Genomic DNA, 23,393 nt, shown 5'->3' with positions numbered 1-23,393 from the left:
CCATCCGTACCTAACCAGGCAGACGAAGAGCTGGAACCATTTCCCCACACGTCGGTTGTGGTTTGCAATTCTGCAGATGCTTCACGACCCGCGGTCACAATGCGAACATGCCGATGCTACTGTGGGAACCCCAGATTGGGATGATTTGCATTTTTTCAAATTCAAGTTTCACTTGTGAAATGCATCAATGTGACACCATGTGATAAGCAAATGTTTATTTACAAAAAAGAGAAAAACAAACCCACCAGGTTTCTGTTTTAGACATTCCAGAGCTAACAAAACAATCTTGAAACCATGAACTGTGTGCCCTCTCCATGTCCTCACAATTATCTGCCAGGAAGAATGGCTTGGTTTTAAATGTTTAGATGCCATTGATATTCCAACAAAAAGGCATTTAAAGGTTCAACATTACTTTGATCTATGGTCATCCTATGAGCGGATCAGGGTCTTACTCCCACAACAGAGTTTGTCAGAGGAGGAAATCGAACATCTCAATTGTTACACATTCCCATAATACAAACAGAACTAACTGCACACCTGTACAATACAAAACACAATTGCTTTAGTAAAAGCCGACAGGACAAGTGCTCACGCTTCTCCCACACACATGCACACGCGCTTCCTTCTCACGTACACATACCAAATAGGTCTTGCCTTGCCAGAAGAGAAACCAATTTAACAGAATTTTCCACAAAAGTTGCCGTTTCATACATACATGGAAAACTGCAGAACTATATAAAAGAAATAAACAGTCCCTTTCTCAAGATAAAGCTGACGGCGTTTCTTTTAATTTCTTTTCTTTTTTGCGTTTCTTTTTCTTCATGTCGATGTCACTCGACTCTGCTACCTGGAAAAGATAATGGAGGGCGGTGCAGGACAATTATAAATGGTGAACATTGGCCCTCACCGTTGCATTACACAAGATAGCAAAGCATTTAAAACAAGGTACAGCAAACAGGTTTGGACAAGTGTGGGCCCAGTGAGGAATAGCACAGGGATGGTTCGTGAGGAAAGAAAGATGGCAGGCTTATTAAACAGGTATTTTGCTTCAGCATTTACACAAGAACAGTCAGAAGAATTGCCAATAGCAGAGTATCTATCAAGGAGGTGAGGAAGGACTTTTACAGAAGACACAGGTTGGAGTGGATGAATTAAACAGCTCGGAAAGCGAAGAGTAGATAAAACTCCACGAAAGAGTGAGCTGCCTCGAGTGATAGGGACCAGGTAAATATGCACCTGAGTATCGACGGAGGTTCCGAAGGGAGCGGGTTACCGAAGTTCGGGGGAAGTTACGTCTTCGCCTGTCTGTCTGTTGTGAATCGGACATCACAAAAAGCTATGGATGGGTTCAGATGAAACTTGGACAGGTTGTGTGTGTGACAAGGACGAATTGATTCGATTTTGGTGAAGATCTGAATATGGATTCAATAATTTTTTTTAGTGATTCTTGAGAAAGTGAGAAATGGGGCCCAAAGAATATATATATAGCACGATATCTCAAAGTTGTGGACGAGTTCTGACAAAACTTGGTGGATGAGCTGGGTAGGTGACAAGAACAAGCCGATTAGATTTTGGTTAAGGTCCGAATCCAGTTCTGGCCTATCAGTGGGATACAAAATGTAAACCGTTCAGCCTGGCATAGGTATTCTCTCCACCGAGCACCGTTCGAATTTAACGATGCATTAAGATACAACCTGAGGATTATCACAAAGTTGAATAAACACGTCAGCGTTGTTAACAGTGGCCGATACTAAAAGTCTTTGAACCAAGGTTACAACGAAGGTGACCATTTGAATAAAGAAAAACTTCCATTCAGCATCGTGACCTAAAAAGAATGTTTCATAATAAACTTCACAGATGTTCAAAATATTCAAATTTAATACTTGGTGGACTCGATGATGCCATTTATTAACAGTTGGAGCATCCGATCAGAGTCGAGGAGGTGGGCGTTTCAAACCCCGGCCAAGTCATTAATTACAGTGCATTCAGAAAGTATTCAGACCCCTTCACTTTTTTCACCTTTTGTTATGTTGCAGCCTTATGCTGAAATCGTTTAAATTCATTTTTTCCCTCATCAATCTACACTCAACACCCCATAATGACAAAGAGAAAACAGGATTTTAGAAAGTTTTGCAAATTTATTAAAAAGAAAAAACTGAAATATCACATTGACATAGGTATTCATACCCTTTGCTGTGACACTTGAAATTTAGCTCAGGTGCCTCCCATTTCTCTTGATCACCTTTGAGATGTTTCTACACCTTGATTGGAGTCCACCTGTGGTAAATTCAATTGATTGGACATGATTTGGAAAGGCACACACCTGTCTATATAAGGTCTCACAGCTGATAACGCATATCAGAGCAAAAACGAAGCCATGAGGTCGAAGGAATTGCCTGCAGAGCTCAGAGACAGGATTGTGTCGAGGCACAGATCTGGGGAAGCCTACAAAAAATCTCTGCTGCATTGAAGGTTCCCAAGAGCACAGTGGCCTCCATAATTCTTAAATGGAAGAAGTTTGGAACAACCAGGACTCTTCCTAGAGCTGGCCGGCTGGCCAAACTGAGCAATCGGGGGAGAACGGCCTTGGTAAGAGAGGTGACCAAGAACCCGATGGTCACTCTGGCTGAGCTCCAGAGATCCTGTGTGGAGATGGGAGAAACTTCCAGAAGGACAACCATCACTGCAACACTCCACCGATCTGGGCTTTATGGCAGAGTGGCCAGACGGAAGCCAAACAGTTCAATCTTGGTTTCATCAGACCACAGAATCTTGTTTCTCACAGTCTGAGAGTCCTTTAGGTGTTTTTTTTGCAAACTCCAAGCGGGCTTTCATGTGTCTTTCACTGAGGCGAGGCTTGTGCCACAATCCTGTCTCTGAGCTCTGCAGGCAGTTCCTTCGACCTCATGGCTTGGGTTTTGGTCTGATATGCATCGTCAGCTGTGAGACCTTATATACAGGTGTGTGCCTTTCCAAATCATGTCCAATCAATTGAATTTACCACAGGTGGACTCCTATCAAAGTGTAGAAACATCTCAAAGATGATCAAGAGAAATGGGAGGCAGCTGAGCTAAATTTCAAGTGTCATAGCAAAGGGTCTGAATACTTATGTAAATGTGATATTTCAGTTTTTTCTTTTTAATAAATTTGCAAAACTTTTCTAAAATCGTGTTTTCTCTGTCATTCTGGGGTATTGAGTGTGGATTGATGAGGGGAAAAATGTATTTAAACGATTTCAGCATAAGGCTGCAACATAACAAAATGTGAAAAAAGTGAAGGGGTCTGAATACTTTCTGAATGCATTGTATGTAAAAGACTAAAAATGGTGCACATTTCTTCCTTGCTTGATGCTAAACACTTGAGGATAAAGCATGGACATATACAGAGGAGGAAAAAAAAGAGGGGAGGAAAAAAAAGAGGGGAGGGACACAGAGAGAAAGAAGGGGGAGGAAGAAAAGTGTGGGGGGGGGGGGGGGGGGAGAGAGAGACGGAGGGGCAGAGAGAGGAAGGAAAGGCACAAGGTGGGGGGGGGGGAGCAGGGATTGTGGGGATTTGACAACTTTTCTTCTGTATCCATCTTGTCCAAATCTCCCTCTATTTTGTCCTTCAACTCCATAGTTGGGTTGCTCCCTCTGTCCTGTTCCTTTTCTCCTTTTCGGTTTAGTGTTCTATCTCCTCCAAGGGACTTGACTTTATACAAAAAAACAACCTCATCGGTTGCCAACTAAAACTTGGTTTTCAATGTTTAGATGGCTTGTGGCCTGCCACTGGCAGGCTTGTGGGCCGAATGGTCTCCTTCTTTGTTGAAGTTCCTTGCCAAAGAAGTCATTGATAATTATAATTGTGAACCGTGGTGTCTGCCCGTGTGTTCGTCTGTCTCCCGTTTACTGCGACTCCTTCCCGCGCTACATTTGAAAAGCTCAACATTCACTTTTGAAATGTCGGGAGTACAGGCATGAATAATGTTTCCAAATTTTATTTCACAAGCAGGAGATTTGCCCTCTTTTTGGACAAACTGAACCTACGCCACCCGATGCTGCACCACTATTTTGCGGTGGACAGTACAAGTATCGCAGAGCTTTGGTTATGAGTGAAACCAAGTAGTCAGGGCCCTTAGGGATATTTTGGTTCAAATTCTTTTATACTAAATGGTGGCGGCCATTTAGTATTTCGCCAATATGGGGCCCCCGGGGGGGGGGGCACCCGTCTTGGCGCCCGTCAAAAATCGAAAGAGTATGGCATGGGCAACATCTGTGCCAAATTTGGTGCTTTTGGAAGAATTTGAACCAAACGGCCCCAAAATATCCCTAAGGGCCCTGACTAAAGAGAGAAACACAATTAGCCTTTCTAAGTCCACGAAGTACTATAATTTAAATTGATAGGTTAACTTAAACTTTTCCCATCACTGGGGATGGGTACTTTTGCTAGTTATTCAAAATCGACATCAACGTTTTTGACTGTGGGGTTGACTAGTCTTTCCAAATTTGCAGTAGACGCGAAGCTTGGAGGTGCGGTAAATTGCAGAGGGGGTGGGGGTGGGAGTGGCATGATCAGCCTCATAAAACTTGATCCTTTCATAGATTGGCAGATGCAGGTGAACGTCAGGATATGTAAAGATAATGAAACTAGCAGGGACACACGGAACACACAATGTAAAATGTGTCTTTAAGTCCTCAACTTCCCATGTCCCTCCAAACCCCCAACCCACAACTCTCCCCCACCCCAACCAACACAAGCAAAAAGGCATTCCCAAATCTATAATCAGTGAAACACAAATCCCAAATTTATCCCACATCTCATTGACACAGTGGAATATTTAATTCCCTCCATCACCGACTTTACAGAAACCACGATCGAAACAGCATGGCTACTACAAGCCATGGCCCATCAAGGTCGACTGCATAAGTCAATCCCACAAGGTATGTAGAAACCCCATGGAATAGCGACTCTCAAGTGACCATAAGCAACCAAATTGAACCAACAACCCAAAACAAATTATCTTCCTGATGCAGAGATACACATCGTTAAATATAGCAAGGACCCATGGTAAAAACCCTTGCTCGAGAGAATGACAATTACTTGGGCAGTGTATACAAATCAGACAACTGCCTCGAACATCGGCAAGACTTCAAGATTACTGTTCACCGACAATACCCATTTAACCTGAGTTTGAGCCAATCTGCAAGAATGGGAAAACCCCCCAAATCCAGATGCGCAAAGCTGATAGACATACTCAAGAAGACTCAAAGCTGCAATCACTGTCAAAGGCGCTTCTACAAAGTATCGACTCGGGGTTGAATACCAATGTAAATTTGATATTTCTGTATTTTATTTTCAATAAATTTTGTAAAATTTCTGAAAACACATTTTCACTGTCATTATGGGGGAGATGGTTGTGTGGATGTGGATCGGTTACAAAAACTTTAATATTTAATCCATTTTTAAAGTCAGCCTGTAACACTAGAACAACACTCAGTAGAGAGCATACCTCTCTGCCAGGTGAACAGTTTACGTTTTGTATCCCAGAGTAGATCAGAAAAATCACAATACAGGATCACATTTAATCAAAATCATCCGTCCACAACTTTTTGAGATATCTTGATATGTATTGTTTTTGTCCCCTATTTCCCAATGGTGAAGAATCACTTTCAAAATTCCACTAGCCGGATCCGAATCCGGATCTTCACCAAAATCTAATCATTTCGCCCTCGTCACATATGCTACCTCTCTGCCAAATTTCATCCGAATTAATCCACAACTTTTTGAGATATCTTGTTCACAAACAGACAGACGGGTGAAAACAACCTACATCCACCTTTGGTGGCGGTGGTAACAACAAAATGTGAAAAAGTCAAGGGGTGTGCATACTTTCTGAAGGCACTGTACCTGGGCTCCAACATTCATTTATCTGGATAGTGCAGCCATGATGTGCGTAAACGAATCAGTATGGCTGGATGGAGCAACTAGACGCTGGCTGGGAACGGCGCAGTCTTAGTTTACCATCAAAGCATCTGCATTTACAGATCATGCGTCCAACCTATTTTCCTCTATGGTTGAGACCTGGACTCTTGAAAAGGACCAAGACACCCCACAAGCTTTCCATATGCGATGTCAATGCCACATCCTTGGGATTCGATGGTATGATCAAGCCTCAAACAGGACCATTTGCGAGATCACTGGACTCGGCCCGATCACACTCGATATTGCAAGGAGATGCTATTCCCTGTTTGGACACATCCACCACCCACTTACGTCTTAAGTCAACATGTACCGGCTCATATCTCCCGGGAATTTACCATGAATCTTTACCATGGTCACCAACCCGATCCGACCTGGCACCACCCTCAAGGAAGCCCAAGAGTCTTAGTTATGCCAATGTGCCAATGAGATTGGCCTGAACCCACATGAATGTTGGCAGGAGGAAGACCAATAGTTTAGTGGGGTCGCTTCATCGTTTGGTCAGGCATGTGGATTAGTCGTAGTTTCCCAAAATATTTGTTTGTCGAACGGCGAGTGGGAGCCCAGTTGTTCGATTTGTGGAACAATGGTTCTGTCAATGGCATATCACAAGTGGTCTGCTCTTCATAGATATTCAACACCAGCTCGGAAGTTTTGCCATTTGCCAAGACAAAGATGATGGCAAGAAAAGTGATTACTTTCAATGGGAACAACTGAAGTTGTTCTTTTAACACAAAAAATAAAAACTCGCGGAATTGGGCAACTATTGATGGACGGTGTCGTGGAGAAGCAATCATTTTAATACAATGGAAGAAGCACAAAAGGCAAACTGTGGTGACAGCATATTCATGGGAAAACGAGACCAAAATTCTAACGGCGGCGGCGGCGTCGCCGGGCTTGTAAAATATAAACCACAAACACACATTATTAGCTTTTTAAACAGTCGCTAATGCTGTTTATAACATTAAACAAAGAAATTTGGAGGAATCCAGACATCCGTGAGGTAAGTTTTACTTACAGAACTGAGGGAAGATCTACTGAAAACTAGATTATACCCCCACAAGGGTTGGGTACGCACCGTTTTGTTGGAAGAGACGTAACGCTGATGCTTTCGATATTTGATGGTCATTTTAACAATCGGTTTATTTTGTGTTTCACACTGAATGAAAAACGTAAAGGTAGAGCATGGTGATTGTGATATGACAGGTTCGACGATATGTTCGGCACGAACGAAATTGGAATCAAAATGGCGGTGTGTGGAGAGTCAGCCACCGTACGCCATAATGACATCAGACGTAATCACATCACCCTGTCATGTGACCAGATCCTCAGCTCTGATTGGTATACGTTTGAGGGAACATACATACATACATACATACATACATACATAGACGGACAAACTGTTCCAGACGGGTTTGCCTATGGGCTACGCCGTAAAAATCTGCTAAGAATACAGTTAAAATTTGTTGGCTACATCGTTGCTTTATACACAATAAAATAATAATTGTAAATCAGTGATAAAAAAAACAACAAAAATCAACATTTTAGATTACTACGTTTTGATCTCCTGGAGTCCCGACAAAGTATACGAATACATTTTGGTTCATTAAAAAAATGATGGGAGGAAGATGGGGATGAGAGGAGGATGGGGCTGGGAGGAGGATGGAGAAGGGGAGGGGCGCAGGTGGGATTTTTACCTCTACTGTTGGAATGTCATCAAAACTTTGCTCCTTGCTCTTCTTCACCTTCTTTTTCTTCTTTATTTGTTTTTCTGAAGTTTGTGCTTCCACGTCTGCCTCACTGCTCGACTCGTGCTTTCGCTGCAATGCATGAACAGTGAGTGAGTACCGCAGTATAAGTATCAGCAAAAGCAGCGCATGTGCAGGTCACTCTCTTACGATTAACAGCAATTTAAACTCAAGAAATTAGCATTCTCACTTCTCAGACGTTGGATCCTGGTGGATACCTCGATTGAGACTATGTGCATCAGCAAATTCACATTTCATCAAAGCGTGAGAACCGTAAACAATGTATGACCGGATGCAAATTAAAATAGCAAGAGCATTTATTTTATTTTTTTCCTTGGCCTTTTTGGACACCCAGACGTGGCTTTTACACGAAACAACTCACTTCCAGTCAGCATTCCTGTCAGTCGGCAACATTTTGCAAAATGGTGTCGATTTGAAAGAACTGGACTCGATCCAACAACCTCCCACTTGTATCGTACTGAAATACGCAATTTGGTGCCCGTGTCTATCTGACGACTTTTGACCGGGATACATTCGGTCGTTACTCATCCGATCTCAACCAAACTTCACAGGAGCACTAAGGGTTATACGATGAAGGTTGTAGCAAATCTATTTGCCCCCCTACCCAAATGGCATTTCCACCTTGGGCGAACTCCGTATTAAGGTGTATAAATAACTTATCGTGCCGTTTTTACAAGGTTGCTGCTATCCTCCCTCCCCAAGGGGTCTTTGTGGCATGCAATATTGCCCCTGACACCCGCACAGAAGTAAATTATAGTATGGAGAATTTTTTAAAATATTATAAACCACAAACAAGTATGATTACCTTTTTCAACAGTCGCTACTACTGTTTAACACTAAACTGAAAGAAATTTGGAGGAATCCCGACATCTGTGAAGCATTCATTCTATGCTTATCGCATCCCCAACATGAGAAAAGGACCTGCGCAGAGATCTACTGTAATCTATATACCCCAGAGGATAATAACACGACGCTTCCTGCCGCTTGCATTGGGAATGGGTGTATTAGTTGTTAAAAAGTCCAAAATCCTTCAATTCTTGGTCCTTTATCCTGAAAACCAGTAAATCCTTTGGTCATCAAGCTGCCGAGCAGCACGAGAAGGTATTATTATTATTTATTTAAAATAGAGGATATTGTCGTCATCATAGGCCAATGAGGATAACCTCAAAATGCCAGATATCAGCCGATATGTCGGCCGACCACAAATTACACACACAGTACAAGATACTAACGCGCAAATCTAATTTGCACTTTGCCAACAAACATTTGGCTCAACTCAACCTGACACAGCTGCCATTTTGAACAAACACATTGGAAAAGCCACAACTACGGTTGGAAGAAAAGTAGCCCCCAGGTTATAACAAAAGGTTTGTGGCAAGCATATTGTAATGGCAAAAAAAGAGAATAAAAACAACCTTAAAGTGAACCAGAACCATAAACTCAACCCAATCCTCAAATGAAAGCAACTCATCCACGAACTCACAACCACCTACCTTGGACGACGTCGTTGCTTCCACCTTTATTTTTTTCTCTCTATTGAAAGGCAAAACAAAAGAAGATGAGATTCGAAGGTTTGAACGAAGGCCGAAGAAAAAGTGGGAAAAATTAGGTAAGGAAGCAAAATTGACTCCTCCTACATGTAACCCTGGTGTTCTTCAGACCACGTCGCTGGCGTCTTCTCATTTGGGCGACCTTTGGGATCCAAAAGTCCCTCCTTGATCATCAGCTTCTTCTGACTCGCCTACAAAGCGTAGTGTTTGAAAACACAAGAGCAAGGCATCAATAATTTAGTAGATTGCGACAGATTAATAAAAAATAATTCGATAGGAATCCTCACGCCAATCATTCCAACAAAATTCTCCGAGACAAACAATTGAGTGGTTCAATTGGCATAGGCAAGCAGGTAATAATTACAGGGAGAGGTGGGGCATGTAATGTATAGTTGAGGATAACGGCACAACAGGGGTGACGACTCCCTGGTACAATCAATGATCCTCAACTACTTCCTTTCCCAGAGAACTATTACCAAGAGGGCATGGGAATAGCCCTTTAGGACTCAACTCCTGGTACACGTCAGCAGGTCGGCTCTTATGAACGCCATTTTTTTTTTCAAAAGTAGTAAATGAACAAAGAAAAGATGAAAGACGAACATCAACATCTCAGCAAATTAAAAGTACAGTCCCAAACCTTTGGGCCCAGTCCCCATTTTCTGGGGTACGTGTCTCTCTCCATGACTACACGCTTTATCTTGGCCACAATTCCATGATCACACGTAGACAGTACGGCTGTTGTCATCAAGGCAATTGCTGTATAAAAAGGGAAACACGATGAAACAAGAGAGTTCCTATGTGCGGGGGGGGGGGGGGGGGGGGGGGGGTGTTCCGATTCACGTTCAAAGTATAACATCCAATTTAAATGTTCCACGATCATAAACTGACCAGACAGACGAGCGTACATTAACCAATTGTCTAACCCTGCTGTTCACTTCCCATGCGTGTTTTAACAATGCAGGTTCTCGGGAAGAGACAAATCAAAAGCAAGAAAGGCAGCAGAACCAACCGAGGCAGATGGCCTCTCCCTTGGTGGTCATGATGACAATCTCTTGGTTGACATCGATGTTATCCTCGTAGCGAAGAACACCAGGGAGCATGATCTTAGCACCATAGCACACAGCATTGACCTGGCAAGACAGACATTTACAGTGAACGTTATGGCCGAGACTTTAGAGCTGAGAAACAAAGCACAACCTCAGTTTGACACATTGCAATCAGACCAAAGGCATCATCTTATCCCCAAATCCACAACCCATTGCCCTAAGAATGGGTGCAAGACCCATTCTTTCCACCAAGCCCTCTGCTAATGGCCATAGAACATGGCCAAGGCAGACGGCTCTGGGACACGGGAAAACGGCGTGGAAAAGGTAAGATCAGAGAATGGATAAACATGTCATCAGTTTGCAAAGTCAACGGTTTGAGGAGACACTGCTGGAAACTTTGGAAATAGATCGTGGGCCAAAATTTTTGTTGCAAATGTTTAAAAAAATAAAGAAAAAAATAAAGAAAAAAATAAACTTGATATCACATCAAGATCAGCAATACGAACGTTTAAACTAGAACGGCACTCAGTAGAGAGCATACCTGCGCCTGGTGAACAGTTTACGTTTTGTATCCTAGAGTAGACCAGAAAATCACAATACAGAATCACATTTAATCAAAATAATCCGTCCACAACTTTGAGATATTCTGCTTTGTATCGTTTTTAACCCGATCTCTCAATAGTGAAGAATCACTTAAATACTAGCGGGATCTGAATATTCACCAAAATTGAATGGATTTTTTGGATTCTGCTTGCCAAAGTTCTCATTCAAAACAACAACAACAGGAATTTTAAGGCCATTTTCCCTGCAAGAGCGGGGGTTAGCCTGATGGTCCCCGATGACAATCTTCTCCATTTTGCCCTATTTTCTGCATCTCCCCTTGTTAACACCCTTGCCCGCATTTCTTCAACCATCTTCAGCCAAGCCTTTCTCGGTCTTCCCCATCCTCTACTTCCTTCTACATTCATTTCCATCACTCTTCTCAACCAGTCACTTTCATCCTTCCTCAACACATGACCAAACCATCTCAACCTGTTTCTCTTCACAGCATCCATCACAGGCTCTATTCCCATCATCTTTCGCAATTCATCATTTGTCTTCCTCTCTCTCTCAACGATACTCCGCACATCCACCGAACCATTCGCATTTCCACCATTTCCAGCCTTCGTTGCTGCTCTACGTTCATTACCCATGTCTCGCTCCCATAAATCATAACACTTCTCACACATGCAGCATACACCTTTCCCTTCAGCTTCAACGACACTCCCCTCCTCGTCAGCACGCCACTCAGTTCCCGAAACTTCTTCCATGCACATCTCACTCCAGCAACCGTTGCCGAGTCTGATCCACCTTCTCCATTCAGCATGTCTCCGAGGTAGCAAAATGTTTTCACACCTTCCAGCTTCACGCCGTCTCCAAGATCTAACTCAACATTTCCTCCATCTGCAGCTCCCTCTGTGCACACCTTACAATTGAATGTAGCTGCCACACTGGTTAATGACCCTCTCAAACCACTACATTTTTGATGAACCCACTCAGCACACATTGTACATTGAATGGAATTCACTCCGACACCCTTCCTGCACACAGCACACGGCCACTTCCCAGTTCTTTCCATCTCACCAAATGCTTTACCACTTGCCATCACCTTCGTTTTTCCAATATTCACCTTCAGACCTTTTGTCTCCACACATTCCTTCCACTTGTTCATCTTCTCCTTCCGTCCATTCATACTTTCTGCAATCAACACCAGATCATCTGCATACAACAACTCCCACGGTAAACCCTCCTTTACGTTCCGAGCCAGCACCTCCATCAAAGCTACAAATAGTAGTGGACTTAGTACCGACCCCTGATGCACTCCCACCTTCACCTCAAACTCACCACTGTTCCCGTCCTTCGTCCTTACAGCTGTGCGCACTCTTTTGTACATTGCCATCACTACTCTGATCAACCATTCCTCCACTCCTAACTTCCTCAATGCTCATGTCACTACTTCACGTGGAACCCTATCGAATGCTTTCTCCAGATCAACAAACCCAAGAAACAACTTCTTCCTCTTCTTCATGTACTTCTCCTGCAACTGCCTCACAATAAAAAGCGCGTCTGTCGTTCCTCTTCCTGGCATAAATCCAAACTGCATTTCGTCAATCTTCACTTTCTTCCTTATCCTCCTCTCCAACACCCTTTCCAATACCTTCATTCCATGCTCCAATAACTTTATCGCTCGATACGAGTCACAGTCCAGAGGGTCACCTTTCCCCTTGTATAGAGGGACGAGGGTACTCAATTCCAAATCCACTGGAATGCAGCCTTCTTTCACCACCAGATTGCAGATCTCTGTCATTTTCTTCACACCCCAAATTCCCGCCGCCTTCAACATATCTCCCACAACTCCCGTCGGCCCTCCAGCTTTTCTACTCTTCATTGCTTTTATCGCTTCCTCAACTTCCTTCTCGGTTATCTTCTCTGCCGGTCCTAAAACTGGGTTACTCTCTATGTTACCATCCCATTCACTCTCTGCATTCAACAGTATTTCCATATATCTCTTCCATCTTCCTTTAATTCAATCTGGGTCCACAACGATTTGTCTCACTTCATCCTTCAAGCAACTCACCCCCATCACACCTCTTTCGCTATCTGCTTTGCAATCCTGAATACCGCTCTCTGACCCTCTTCCGAATCCAAGCGTTCTCCGAACATTTTCCTACATGCCTCCTGCGCCTTTGCTACCTCTTTCTTTGCAGCCTTCCTGGCTGCCTTATAACTTTCATGCTCTGCCTTTTCTGCCCCCATACCCTTCGCCTTCTGCCACTCCTTGAACTTCTTCCTCTTCTCGTCAATCTTCTTTCCAACTTCATCATCCCACCACCATGTTTCCGAGTGCCTCAGTGGTCCTTTTGTCTATCCACATACCTCACCAACGGCTCCCAACAGACTATCTTTCATTGACATCCAACCACTTTCAAGCTCAACCACATCATCCTCTACCATACTCGGCCTCTCTTTCAATGCCTCCCTTATTATAATAATAATAATAATTCATTTATTTTGTATAGCGCTTTTCCAGAAGCCCAAAGGCGCTTTGACAGAGTGGAAAACATAATGCATAACAATACATGAAAACAACAATTGCAAAAAGACAAGAATCAAGAAAACAAACAGCAGCGATATACGGCATATATATAAGACAAGAATCAAAAAGACAAGACAAGAATCAATAGGGAAATATTTAAAGCAAAAGGAGGGAGAAGGAGAAGAGATAGTCAGGGGTTAAATGCTGTGGGTTGAATGTTGAATGCAGCGTTGAACAGGTGGGTCTTTAGTGATGTTTTGAATGTGGTGAGTGAGGAGGAGTCTCTGATGGTGTGAGGTAGTGAGTTCCAGAGGGTGGGAGCAGCGATGGAGAAGGCCCTGTCCCCCCAGGATCTGAATTTGGTCCGGATGGAGGGGGTCAGGAGGTTGGTACCAGCAGAGCGGAGGTTGCGGGTGGGAGTGTGTCTGGAGAGGAGGTCAGCCAGGTAGGATGGGGCCAGGTTATGGAGGGCTTTGTATGTCAAGAGGAGGATTTTGTACTGGATTCTCTGGGGGATGGGGAGCCAGTGAAGCTTGTAAAGGACGGGGGTGATGTGGTCACGGGTCCGGGAATGAGTGAGTAGACGGGCAGCGGAGTTCTGAATGTATTGGAGTTTATTGGTGATTTTTGAGGGTGAACCATAGAGGAGGCTATTGCAGTAGTCCAGACGGGAGGTGATGAAGGCGTGGATGAGGGTTTCTGCAGCCGTGGAGGAGAGGGATGAGCGGAGACGGGCAATGTTTTTCAGGTGAAAGAAGGCTGACTTTGTGATCTGTTTAGTGTATTTGTCGAAGGAAAGGGTTTGGTCAAAGATGACGCCAAGATTCCGGATGTGAGGGGAGGTGGATACTGGGATACCGTCGATGTTGAGGGCAAAGTTATGGGTGGATTTTGTGAGCGTTTTTGGGCCAATGATGATTATTTCAGATTTATCACAGTTAAGCTTGAGGAAGTTGATTTGAAGCCAGGATTTTATTTCAGTGATGCAGTTTGTCAGGATAGAGTGGGTGTCGGTGGAGACGGACTTGGTGGAGATGAAAAGCTGGATGTCATCGGCGAAGCAGTGGAATTGGAGACCATGACGGCGGATTAAGTGACCGAGCGGGGACAGGTAAAGGATGAAGAGGAGGGGGCCAAGAACTGAACCTTGGGGGACACCTTGGGGGAGGGGAGCAGTGGGGGATTTGCAGTTATTGATGGAGATGAACTGGCATCTGTCAGAGAGGTATGATTTAATCCAAGAGAGGGCAGTGCCGGTGACGTTAAAGGTGGATTCAAGTCGGGTGAGGAGGATAGTGTGATCGATGGTGTCAAAGGCAGCGCTGAGGTCGAGGAGGACGAGAATGTTGAGGTTGCCAGCGTCAGAGGAGAGGAGAAGGTCGTTGGTGATTTTGAGGAGAGCAGTTTCAGTACTGTGGTTGGAGCGGAATCCGGATTGGAATGTTTCATACAAGTTATTGGCAGAGAGATGATGTTTGAGTTGAGTGGCTACAGCGCGTTCCAAAACTTTTGACAGAAAGGGTAGGTTGGAGATGGGTCTGAAGTTGTTTAGGGTGTCAGGGTTTAGACCAGGTTTTTTTAGAATGGGGGTAACAGCAGCAATTTTGAGGGAAGGTGGGACGATGCCTGTAGACAGGGAGGAGTTTATTGTTGCAATGATAAGTGGAGAGAGAGCAGGGAGGGAGGCTTTGACAAAGCTGGAGGGGATGGGGTCAAGAGTGCAGGTGGCAGTTTTCATTCCTATGAGGAGTTCAGAGAGGTCAGTAGGAGAGATTGGGGAGAACCGAGACAGGGGATGGCAGGACAAGGGGGGGCAGGTGGTTGGAGGGGGAGCGGGTGCGGCGGTGGTCAAGCTGTTGTAGATGTTGTCAATTTTGCGTTGGAAGAAAGAGAGGAAGGAGATGCAGTTGTCTACTGTGAATGACTGGGTGGTGGTGTTCAGGGGGCGGAGGAGTTTGTTTATTGTCGAGAAGAGTGCTTTTGGGTTTCCGGAGCCAGAGTGGATAATTTGAGAGTAGTAGGCAGAGCGGGCGCGGGAGAGGGCATCTTTGTAGTGTTGTATGTGGTCCTTGTAGGCTTGGGAGTGAACTGTGAGACCCGTTTTATTGCGGAGTCTTTCAAGTTGGCGAGCACGAGTTTTCATCAGGTGGAGTTCAGGGGTAAACCAGGGAGCAGAATGGGTGAAAGAAACTGTTTTGGTTTTTACAGGCGCAAGCTGGTCAAGGCAGGAGGAGAGAGTGTGGTTGTAGTAGTCAGTGAGGTCGGAAGGGGTGTGGAGGTCAATGAAGGGAGAAGTGGACATTTTTTCAGAGAGGGTGGATGAGAATGAGGTAGGTGAAAGAGCGTTTAGCTTACGGAAGTTGATTGTGCGATAATGCCTTGGTGTTGGGGCGGGGATGTTGATGGTCAGAGTGATGGCTAAGTGGTCAGAGAGGGTGAGGTCGGAGCCATAGAGATGGTGCAAATTTAATCCAGTGGAGCAGACAAGGTCCAAAATGTGACCACGGATATGGGTAGGAAAGTCGACATGTTGAGTGAGGTTAAAGCAGGTGAGTAAATCAGTGAAGTCAGTGGTTATTGTGGAGTCAGTGGAGTCCATGTGGATATTGAAATCACCAAGGAGGAGGATTGAGGGGGAGAGGGAACATAGCTGGGTCAGAAAGTAGGAGAAGTCAGACAGGAATGATGGGTGTGGTTTGGGAGGGCGGTAGACGACAGCCATGACTGACTGCGTGTGACCAGAGAGTTTTAAAGCCAGGTGTTCAAATGATGGAGCAGATGAGATGGAGATGAGGTTGGTCTTGATGTCTTGACGGTGGATAACGGCAATTCCACCACCTCGGCCCTCCGAGCGTGGTTTATTGACGTAGGAATATCCATTGGGTGTGGTGAGGTTGAGTGTGTAGTAGTCCAGAGGTTGTTGCCAGGTTTCGGTGAGACAGAGAAAGTCCAGTTTGTTATCCAGGATGTATTCGTTCAGGATGAGGCATTTATTGTTGAGGGACCGGGTGTTGAACAGGGTGAGCTTGATGTTGTTTTGAACAGCAGGGATGAATTCAGGTGATTTAGCCAGGGTTCGTAGGCAAGAGGTGCGATCGTGTGGGTTGCTGTGACCAGGTGCGCTGGGACGAAGAGTGAGAGTGCGCTGAGCCGACCAGAGGACGGGGATGGAGTGACCTGATTGCAAATAAACAAACTTGCGACCGGAGCCACGGTGAATGTACCTGGGTCGTCGGAGGAGTCCATTTGATTTGATGGCAGAGATGCATGATGGGGTGGAGCGGGTATTGAGCAGAAGAAGCCTTGCGGCGGAGTACTTCAGAGCCATGCCAGGCAGGAGCGAAGGGACGAGTACGAGGCCAAGGTCGAGGAGGCAAAGCGGCAAACGCAGCGGCAAACGCAGCGGCAAACGCAGCGGCAAACGACTGCAGCCGCTAATCAAGACCACAGCGGCAAACAAGGCCACAAGGCCACCAAGACCACAAGGCCACCGGCAAACAAGGCCACGGCCACAAACAACGGGAGCGGGCCTTTCGATTCCGTATTCCGTACCATCAAAAGCAGATTCCGTTATCCAGCCGGAGAACACGCGGCACGTGCGGGTGTGAAAAGGCAGGACAGGTGTGAGATGTCAGGTCAGAAAAGTAGAAGCAGACCCTGTACATCCATCCAGTCGGAGAAGCGGCGAATATGCAACGCCAGCGTCCTCTCGCAACCGAACCCGGAAGTCATATATTATTGACACCTCTTTCAACCTCCACACCTTCAGTCTCGGTTGGTACTTCACCCGCCGAGCTCTCCTCGCACCTTTCACCCTTATGTCGCAGACAACCAAGTGGTGCTGTGAAACAGCCTCCTCCCCCGGGATCACCTTTGTGTCCCGGAGGTGCCCCCTATCTCGCCTACGCACCAGCAGGTAGTCAACGGTTGTCGTCGACCCAGCTGACATGTATGTAACAAGCTTATTATCCTCTTTCTGGAACTGAGTATTACAAATCAACAAATCAGCTCCATCAGCAAACTCCAAAATCCTTTCACCTTCTCCATTTCTCACACCATATCCGTAACCCCCATGAACTCCCTCAAAACCGGCCATACTCCTTCCCACATGTCCATTTAGGTCTCCTCCTACCACAACAACTTCCTCATCTTTCACGTTTTCCATCAGCTACTCTATTGCACACCAGAACTTGTCCTTCTCTTCATCGCTCCAACCAACCAGCAGAGCTCAAAATTCTCATTCAAAGAAGAAGAAAAAAAGGTGTTTTCAATATGCCTTCTGAAATTTGCAGCCGACTCATTTTTGAGGTGTGTGATAAATATTGGCCCATGGCCTAACAATGGACAGAGCAGTTGTGACAGACAATCAAAGTGCATTTGCATTATTAAACGCAACACGTAGGATCATACCGCACTGTCCTTCACCACGATACGAGGGTGCGAGCAAAGCAGCTTTTCAAGAGGCAGAACTACACGGCGCATGTAGTTCTCGTCTTTGTGATTGTCCAACTGCCACTGGGCGTCGAGGACATCGTGCATTGTCATCAGGTTGTCCTAAGAGAATACAAACAAGTAAGACCAAAAGGAAATCCAAAGCTCGTCAAAGCTGCGCTCAATTGAACGAGGAGCAAAGCGGCACCTTCTCACTGAGAATTCCAGAACGAACTCTCCGCAACTCCTGCATCTGGGCCCCCGTACCCAGGAGGAGTCCAAGATGAACGCACAAGGTGCGGATGTACGTCCCGGCCTCACAGCTCACCCAGAAGATGCCTACAGAGAAAACGCAGAGGTACAACACAAGCGATTCCATTTCATCGACTATGTGCACTTCAGCAAGTAGTCTGCTTACCAAGCCGACGTTCTGCATCGTACTCGAGGAGGCGACTCTCGTATATAGTACGAACACGAAGTTGTCGTTTCACGGCTGCAATAACGGGTGGCCGCTGGAAAAGGGCTCCGGTCAACTTTTCAAGCGCCTGTCATGGATACACAAACGCAGAAGACTTTTACAAACAAAAATAAATAGCACCGCCAAGCGGGCGTAACCCCTCAGCCCATGCATGGTGGAAACCAATTTAAAGATGGCTGCCGTTGTGGCCATATTGAAAATCGCAGCGCACCCATGACCCTTCCTCTACTCAACCCCAACACACTGCAAAAATGGATTAATCGGACAAGCCGTTCTGCTTGAAATTGACAAAAAAAACAATTTCAAGATGGCTGCCGTGGCGGCCATATTGAAAATCGCAGCGCGCCCATTTTCGAAAGGAACCTTCCTCTACTCAACCGCAACACACACTGCAAACATGGATTTAATCGGACAAGCCGTTCTGCTCGAAATTGACGGAAACCAATTTCAAGATGGCTACCGTGGCGGCCATATTGAAAATCGCAGCGCGCCCATTTTCAAAAGGAACATTCTTCTACTCAACCCCAACACACTGTAAAAATGGATTTTATCGGACAAGCCGTTCTTGAAATTGACGGAAACCAAAAGTTGACGGACGCCCGAACGACAATACCCCTTCGCCCAATTTGGGCTGAGGGGTGACTAGAACAGCACAAGGTAGAGAGCATACCTCCACAAGGCCGAGCAGTTTATGTTTTGTATCCACTGATGGATCCGATCTGGATCCGACATGAACCAAAATCTAATCGCCTTGATCTTGTCACTTACCCAACTTATCCAACAAGTTTTGGCACAAGTCATCCACAACTTTTTGAGATATCGTGCTGAACATGATGGTGAAGATTCACTTTAAAATATTAAATAATTCTCGTATCCAGATCTGTATTCGGAACTTCACCAAAATCAAATCCATTTGTACTCGTCACGCACACAACTTGTCCATCAAGCTTCGTCCAAATCCATCCACAACTTGAGATATCTTGTTCACAGCCAGACAGACAAGCAATCAGACAGGAGTGAAAACATAACCTCCATCCACCTTCGGTGGTGGAAGTAACTCCTTTTGGTATCCAAGCAAAATCTCCTACGACTGAATTTATCTTTTCTCTTTGCTATCCTGGTCATCGATCATTTCCAAGTAAAATGCACAAAGTTTACATCAACACAATCTACTACCAATGCCGTTTCACTCTCAGCCCCACCTTTGCAACTTCCTTCTCAGATTCAACAGCACTGTGCAGTTTTGCAATACCCACGTACTCCTTGCCTGCATTAAATGGTACAAGAGAATGAAGAGGGAGTTGGGAAAGGTAGGGACAGTAGGAATAAGAAACTAAACGGGCAAAGAAATCATGTTCTTGACAGAGACCACAAAACTCTATCATACACATTTTCATTTGACCAGCATTTAAACTCGATCTTAACACAAAAGGCAGTTTTTTTTTGTTTGTTTTTTTAACACAAAAGGCAGTTCAAGAAAAACCACCGAGACTAGCCAAGCTGCAAGTCTGTATACCTGCACTCTGTTGGGACTTGACAAGACGAGTGGCACGACCGACACACACAATCAGGCAGCCCGTTACTTTGGGATCCAGGGTGCCCGAGTGGCCGGTCTTTTCAACCCTCAGGATACGCTTGATCCAGGCAACCACCTCGTGTGACGAGGGGTTTGATGGCTTATCTAAGTTTACGAAGCCCGTGCTGAGAGGACGACATTCAAGGATTAGGTTTAAAATTTTGAAAGATTGTTTACGGAAGGATTAGTTTGGCCAACGAGGAGCAGGAAGTACCGTATATGATCTTGGATATCCCTCTTCAGCGGAGAACTACCACTGGGCAGTGGAGTGTAGTGCATGGTGCGTACATTGAGGCGGTCAAAATTCTATCAACACAGACATTGAAAGAACAGATTAAATGCAATGTAAAGGAGACCGAACACAACCCAGGCTCAAGATTACACTCAAAATGTAATGAGTTGAATCAAAATTAAAAAAATTTTTGCTTTCAACACTAATAATTAATGCAATAAGATTTAGCCTTGTGCAAAGAACCATACATGAATCAAATGAAAATGCATATATATAAAATATCGAATTCTAAAGGAAGGTGGTGCGGTGGGGGGTGGTGTGTGAAAAGGAAGGCGGTGATGGGGCCAGAGGGGTGAAAAGGAACGTGGGGGGTTGGGTGGGATGAAAAGGAACGTGGGGGGTTGGGGGGGATGAAAAGGAACGTGGGGGGTTGGGGGGGATGAAAAGGAACGTGGGGGGTTGGGGGGGATGAAAAGGAACGTGGGGGGTTGGGGGGGATGAAAAGGAACGTGGGGGGTTGGGGGGGATGAAAAGGAACGTGGGGGGTTGGGGGGGATGAAAAGGAACGTGGGGGGTTGGGGGGGATGAAAAGGAACGTGGGGGGTTGGGGGGGATGAAAAGGAACGTGGGGGGTTGGGGGGGATGAAAAGGAACGTGGGGGGTTGGGGGGGGATGAAAAGGAACGTGGGGGGTTGGGGGGGATGAAAAGGAACGTGGGGGGTTGGGGGGGATGAAAAGGAACGTGGGGGGTTGGGGGGGATGAAAAGGAACGTGGGGGGTTGGGGGGGATGAAAAGGAACGTGGGGGGTTGGGGGGGATGAAAAGGAACGTGGGGGGTTGGGGGGGATGAAAATGAGCGTGGGGGGTTAGGAGGGATGAAAATGAGCGTGGGGGGTTGGGGGGATGAAAAGGAACGTGGGGGGGGGGGGGGATGAAAAGGAACGTGGGGGGGGGATGAAAAGGAACGTGGGGGGGGGATGAAAAGGAACGTGGGGGGGGGGATGAAAAGGAACGTGGGGGGGGGGGATGAAAAGGAACGTGGGGGGGGTGAAGAGGAACGTGGGGGGTTGGGGGGATGAAAAGGAACGTGGGGTGGGGATGAAAAGGAACGTGGGGTGGGGATGAAAAGGAACGTGGGGGGTTGGGGGGGATGAAAAGGAACGTGGGGGGTTGGGGGGGATGAAAAGGAACGTGGGGGGGGGTGAAAAGGAATGTGGGGGGGGTGGGGGGGGGTGAAAAGGAATGTGGGGGGGGGGGTGGAAAGGAACGTGGGGGAGGGGGATGAAAAGGAATTTGGGAGGTGGGATGAAAAGGAATTTGGGAGGTGGGATGAAAAGGAAGGGGGTGGGGGGGAAGGGGGTGGGGGGAAGGGGGTGGGGTGAAAAGGAGGGTGGTTGCAGCACATTACATCAAATTGCCTACCTTGAGCAGCATGGGCCATTGGGACGTGTCCAACGTCGCCTGCTTCGATTCAGGCTTGATGAGGAAGTCAATCTCATGCTGGAGATCCTGCAGAATGATCACAAATGCAGGCATGTTGCAAACTATCTATATATACTGTATATATAATACCTTGTTTTATACCTCTCCTTTTACTTGTTTGTTGTATCCTGTCCATTTGTTTTATACCTCTCCCACCCCCTCTCCTCCCCTCCCCCACCCCTTTCCCCTCCCCCCCCCCCCCCCCCCCCCACAGATCTCCCGATGTCCCTGCTCTCAAATGTTTTACTTGTGTGCTTCCCTCTCCCTCCCCATCCTGTCTCCCACTCCCTTTATTATACGTTTTGTGTCCGTTTATGTTTTTTTCGTGATTAATGTGCTCGCTCTTACATAAGCCTCGATCTTATATAAAAGTTTTTTTTTTTAACAATTATTGTACAGATAATATTCTGTTGGTATGGAGAAGCACAAGAAGAACTAGAAGGGCACTCGGTAGAGCGCAAACCTCCGCCAGGCTGAACAGGTTACGTTTTGTATCCACTGATAGACCGGATCCGGATTCGGACCTGAACCAAAATTCAATTTCGTCCTCGTCAAACACTCAACCTTTCCACCAAATTTCGCGCGAGTCCATCCACAACTTTGACATATCCTACTCACAGACAGACAGACAGACAGACAGACATGGTTGAAAACGAAAACAAGCTCAATCCACCTTGGGTGGCCGAGGTAACAAGTCATAAAGGCAGGTGTGATCCTGTTCTTTTGCACTTGTTTCTCTGTTTGCATTGTCCATCCGTTAGTCGCCTCTCATCTGCGCAAATCCCCAATCATTCCTGATCATTCCCAATCATTCCTGATATCCACAAGGATGCAAAAAACACACACACCAGGAAGCTAACTTCCAGTTCCATATAGCATAGTTCAAAAAGTTGTTGACGGATTTGGCCGAAACGTGGTGGACAGGTTTGTGTGTAAGACAAAGACAAAATGATTCGATTTTGGTGAAGATTCGAATCCGGATCAGATTTTTTTTTTTAAATTTTTTTATGATTCTTCACCATTGAGAGACGATTTGCTTTCTCATCTCATATATGGAACATGGCTCAACTCAACCATATAGTGAGTTGGAGGTCATAAACGATATATCACGATATCTCAAAAAGTTATGGACTGATGATGACAAAGAAAACGTATGAAGGTGCGAACACTTAGTACTTACCCCGACATCGCCGCCCCGAGTCGCCTTCTTGCTGCCACCGTCTGGAAGAACATGGCGGCCGTGGGGAACACGTGGAACCCATTGCTTTTCAACAAGGCATCACTTATCGAAACGAATAGGTTAAACAAACATGCAAAGTGCAATGATACAGGTAATATGGCACCTGCAGTACTTATTGCTCTTCCACGAGCCTCGTTCCTCTTTAAAATAATAAATAATAAAAGGTAACGCATGCATATGTACAGTATAATGTATATACACTCACTGTATGCATTCAAAATGAAATATAATCAGGTCGAATACAACGAACGCATCAACACAGGAAAAGCTGAAAACTTCAAGTTTAAAGGTTTAAAGAAACTTCTCAAATCGCTTATACTAAAGGGAAAATGTCCAAATGGCTGAGACTTGGGATTCATTCAAAATCCGCTTTAAAACCGTAACGAATGCAAACTCTGACCACAAGTTCACTGCACCGAGCATTTATGGCAGGCCAGGTAGCAAATAACACTTTAGCATCGAAGAAGTACGAGGTTACCTACCTTTCACCGACATGGCTCTGAAGTCTGAACCGCCGCGTCACCGCGTGCTCTTAGCGTTAAAGTGCGCATGCGC

At 45.6% G+C, this 23,393-nt stretch overlaps 1 protein-coding gene across 2 annotated transcripts; it reads right to left on the bottom strand.

Annotated features, from left to right (window-relative positions):
- Nucleotides 1-200: 200 nt before the first annotated feature.
- DKC1 (dyskerin pseudouridine synthase 1) lies at nt 201-23,393 on the bottom strand. 2 transcript variants are annotated; one of them, XM_068113650.2, is made up of 15 exons: nt 23,321-23,393; nt 22,779-22,819; nt 21,539-21,625; nt 20,099-20,190; nt 19,825-20,009; nt 19,511-19,575; nt 18,249-18,375; nt 18,039-18,169; nt 17,810-17,953; nt 10,287-10,407; nt 9,915-10,033; nt 9,365-9,468; nt 9,221-9,260; nt 7,656-7,778; nt 201-847 (listed from the first exon to the last, which is right to left on the bottom strand). In XM_068113650.2, the coding sequence occupies exons 1-15, from the start codon at nt 23,331-23,333 to the stop codon at nt 761-763; spliced, it is 1,479 nt and encodes a 492-aa protein (XP_067969751.2). In that variant the 5' UTR covers nt 23,334-23,393; the 3' UTR covers nt 201-760. The 2 variants fall into 2 exon arrangements, with proteins under 2 accessions (XP_067969751.2, XP_067969749.2); XM_068113648.2 differs by lacking the exons at nt 22,779-22,819; nt 23,321-23,393 and adding an exon at nt 22,272-22,407.

Source organism: Myxine glutinosa, chromosome 4, assembly GCF_964187855.1.
Source record: "Myxine glutinosa chromosome 4, kmMyxGlut1.1, whole genome shotgun sequence".
Taxonomy (NCBI): Eukaryota; Metazoa; Chordata; class Myxini; order Myxiniformes; family Myxinidae; genus Myxine; species Myxine glutinosa.
This window is presented reverse-complemented; position numbering and strand designations above follow the sequence as displayed.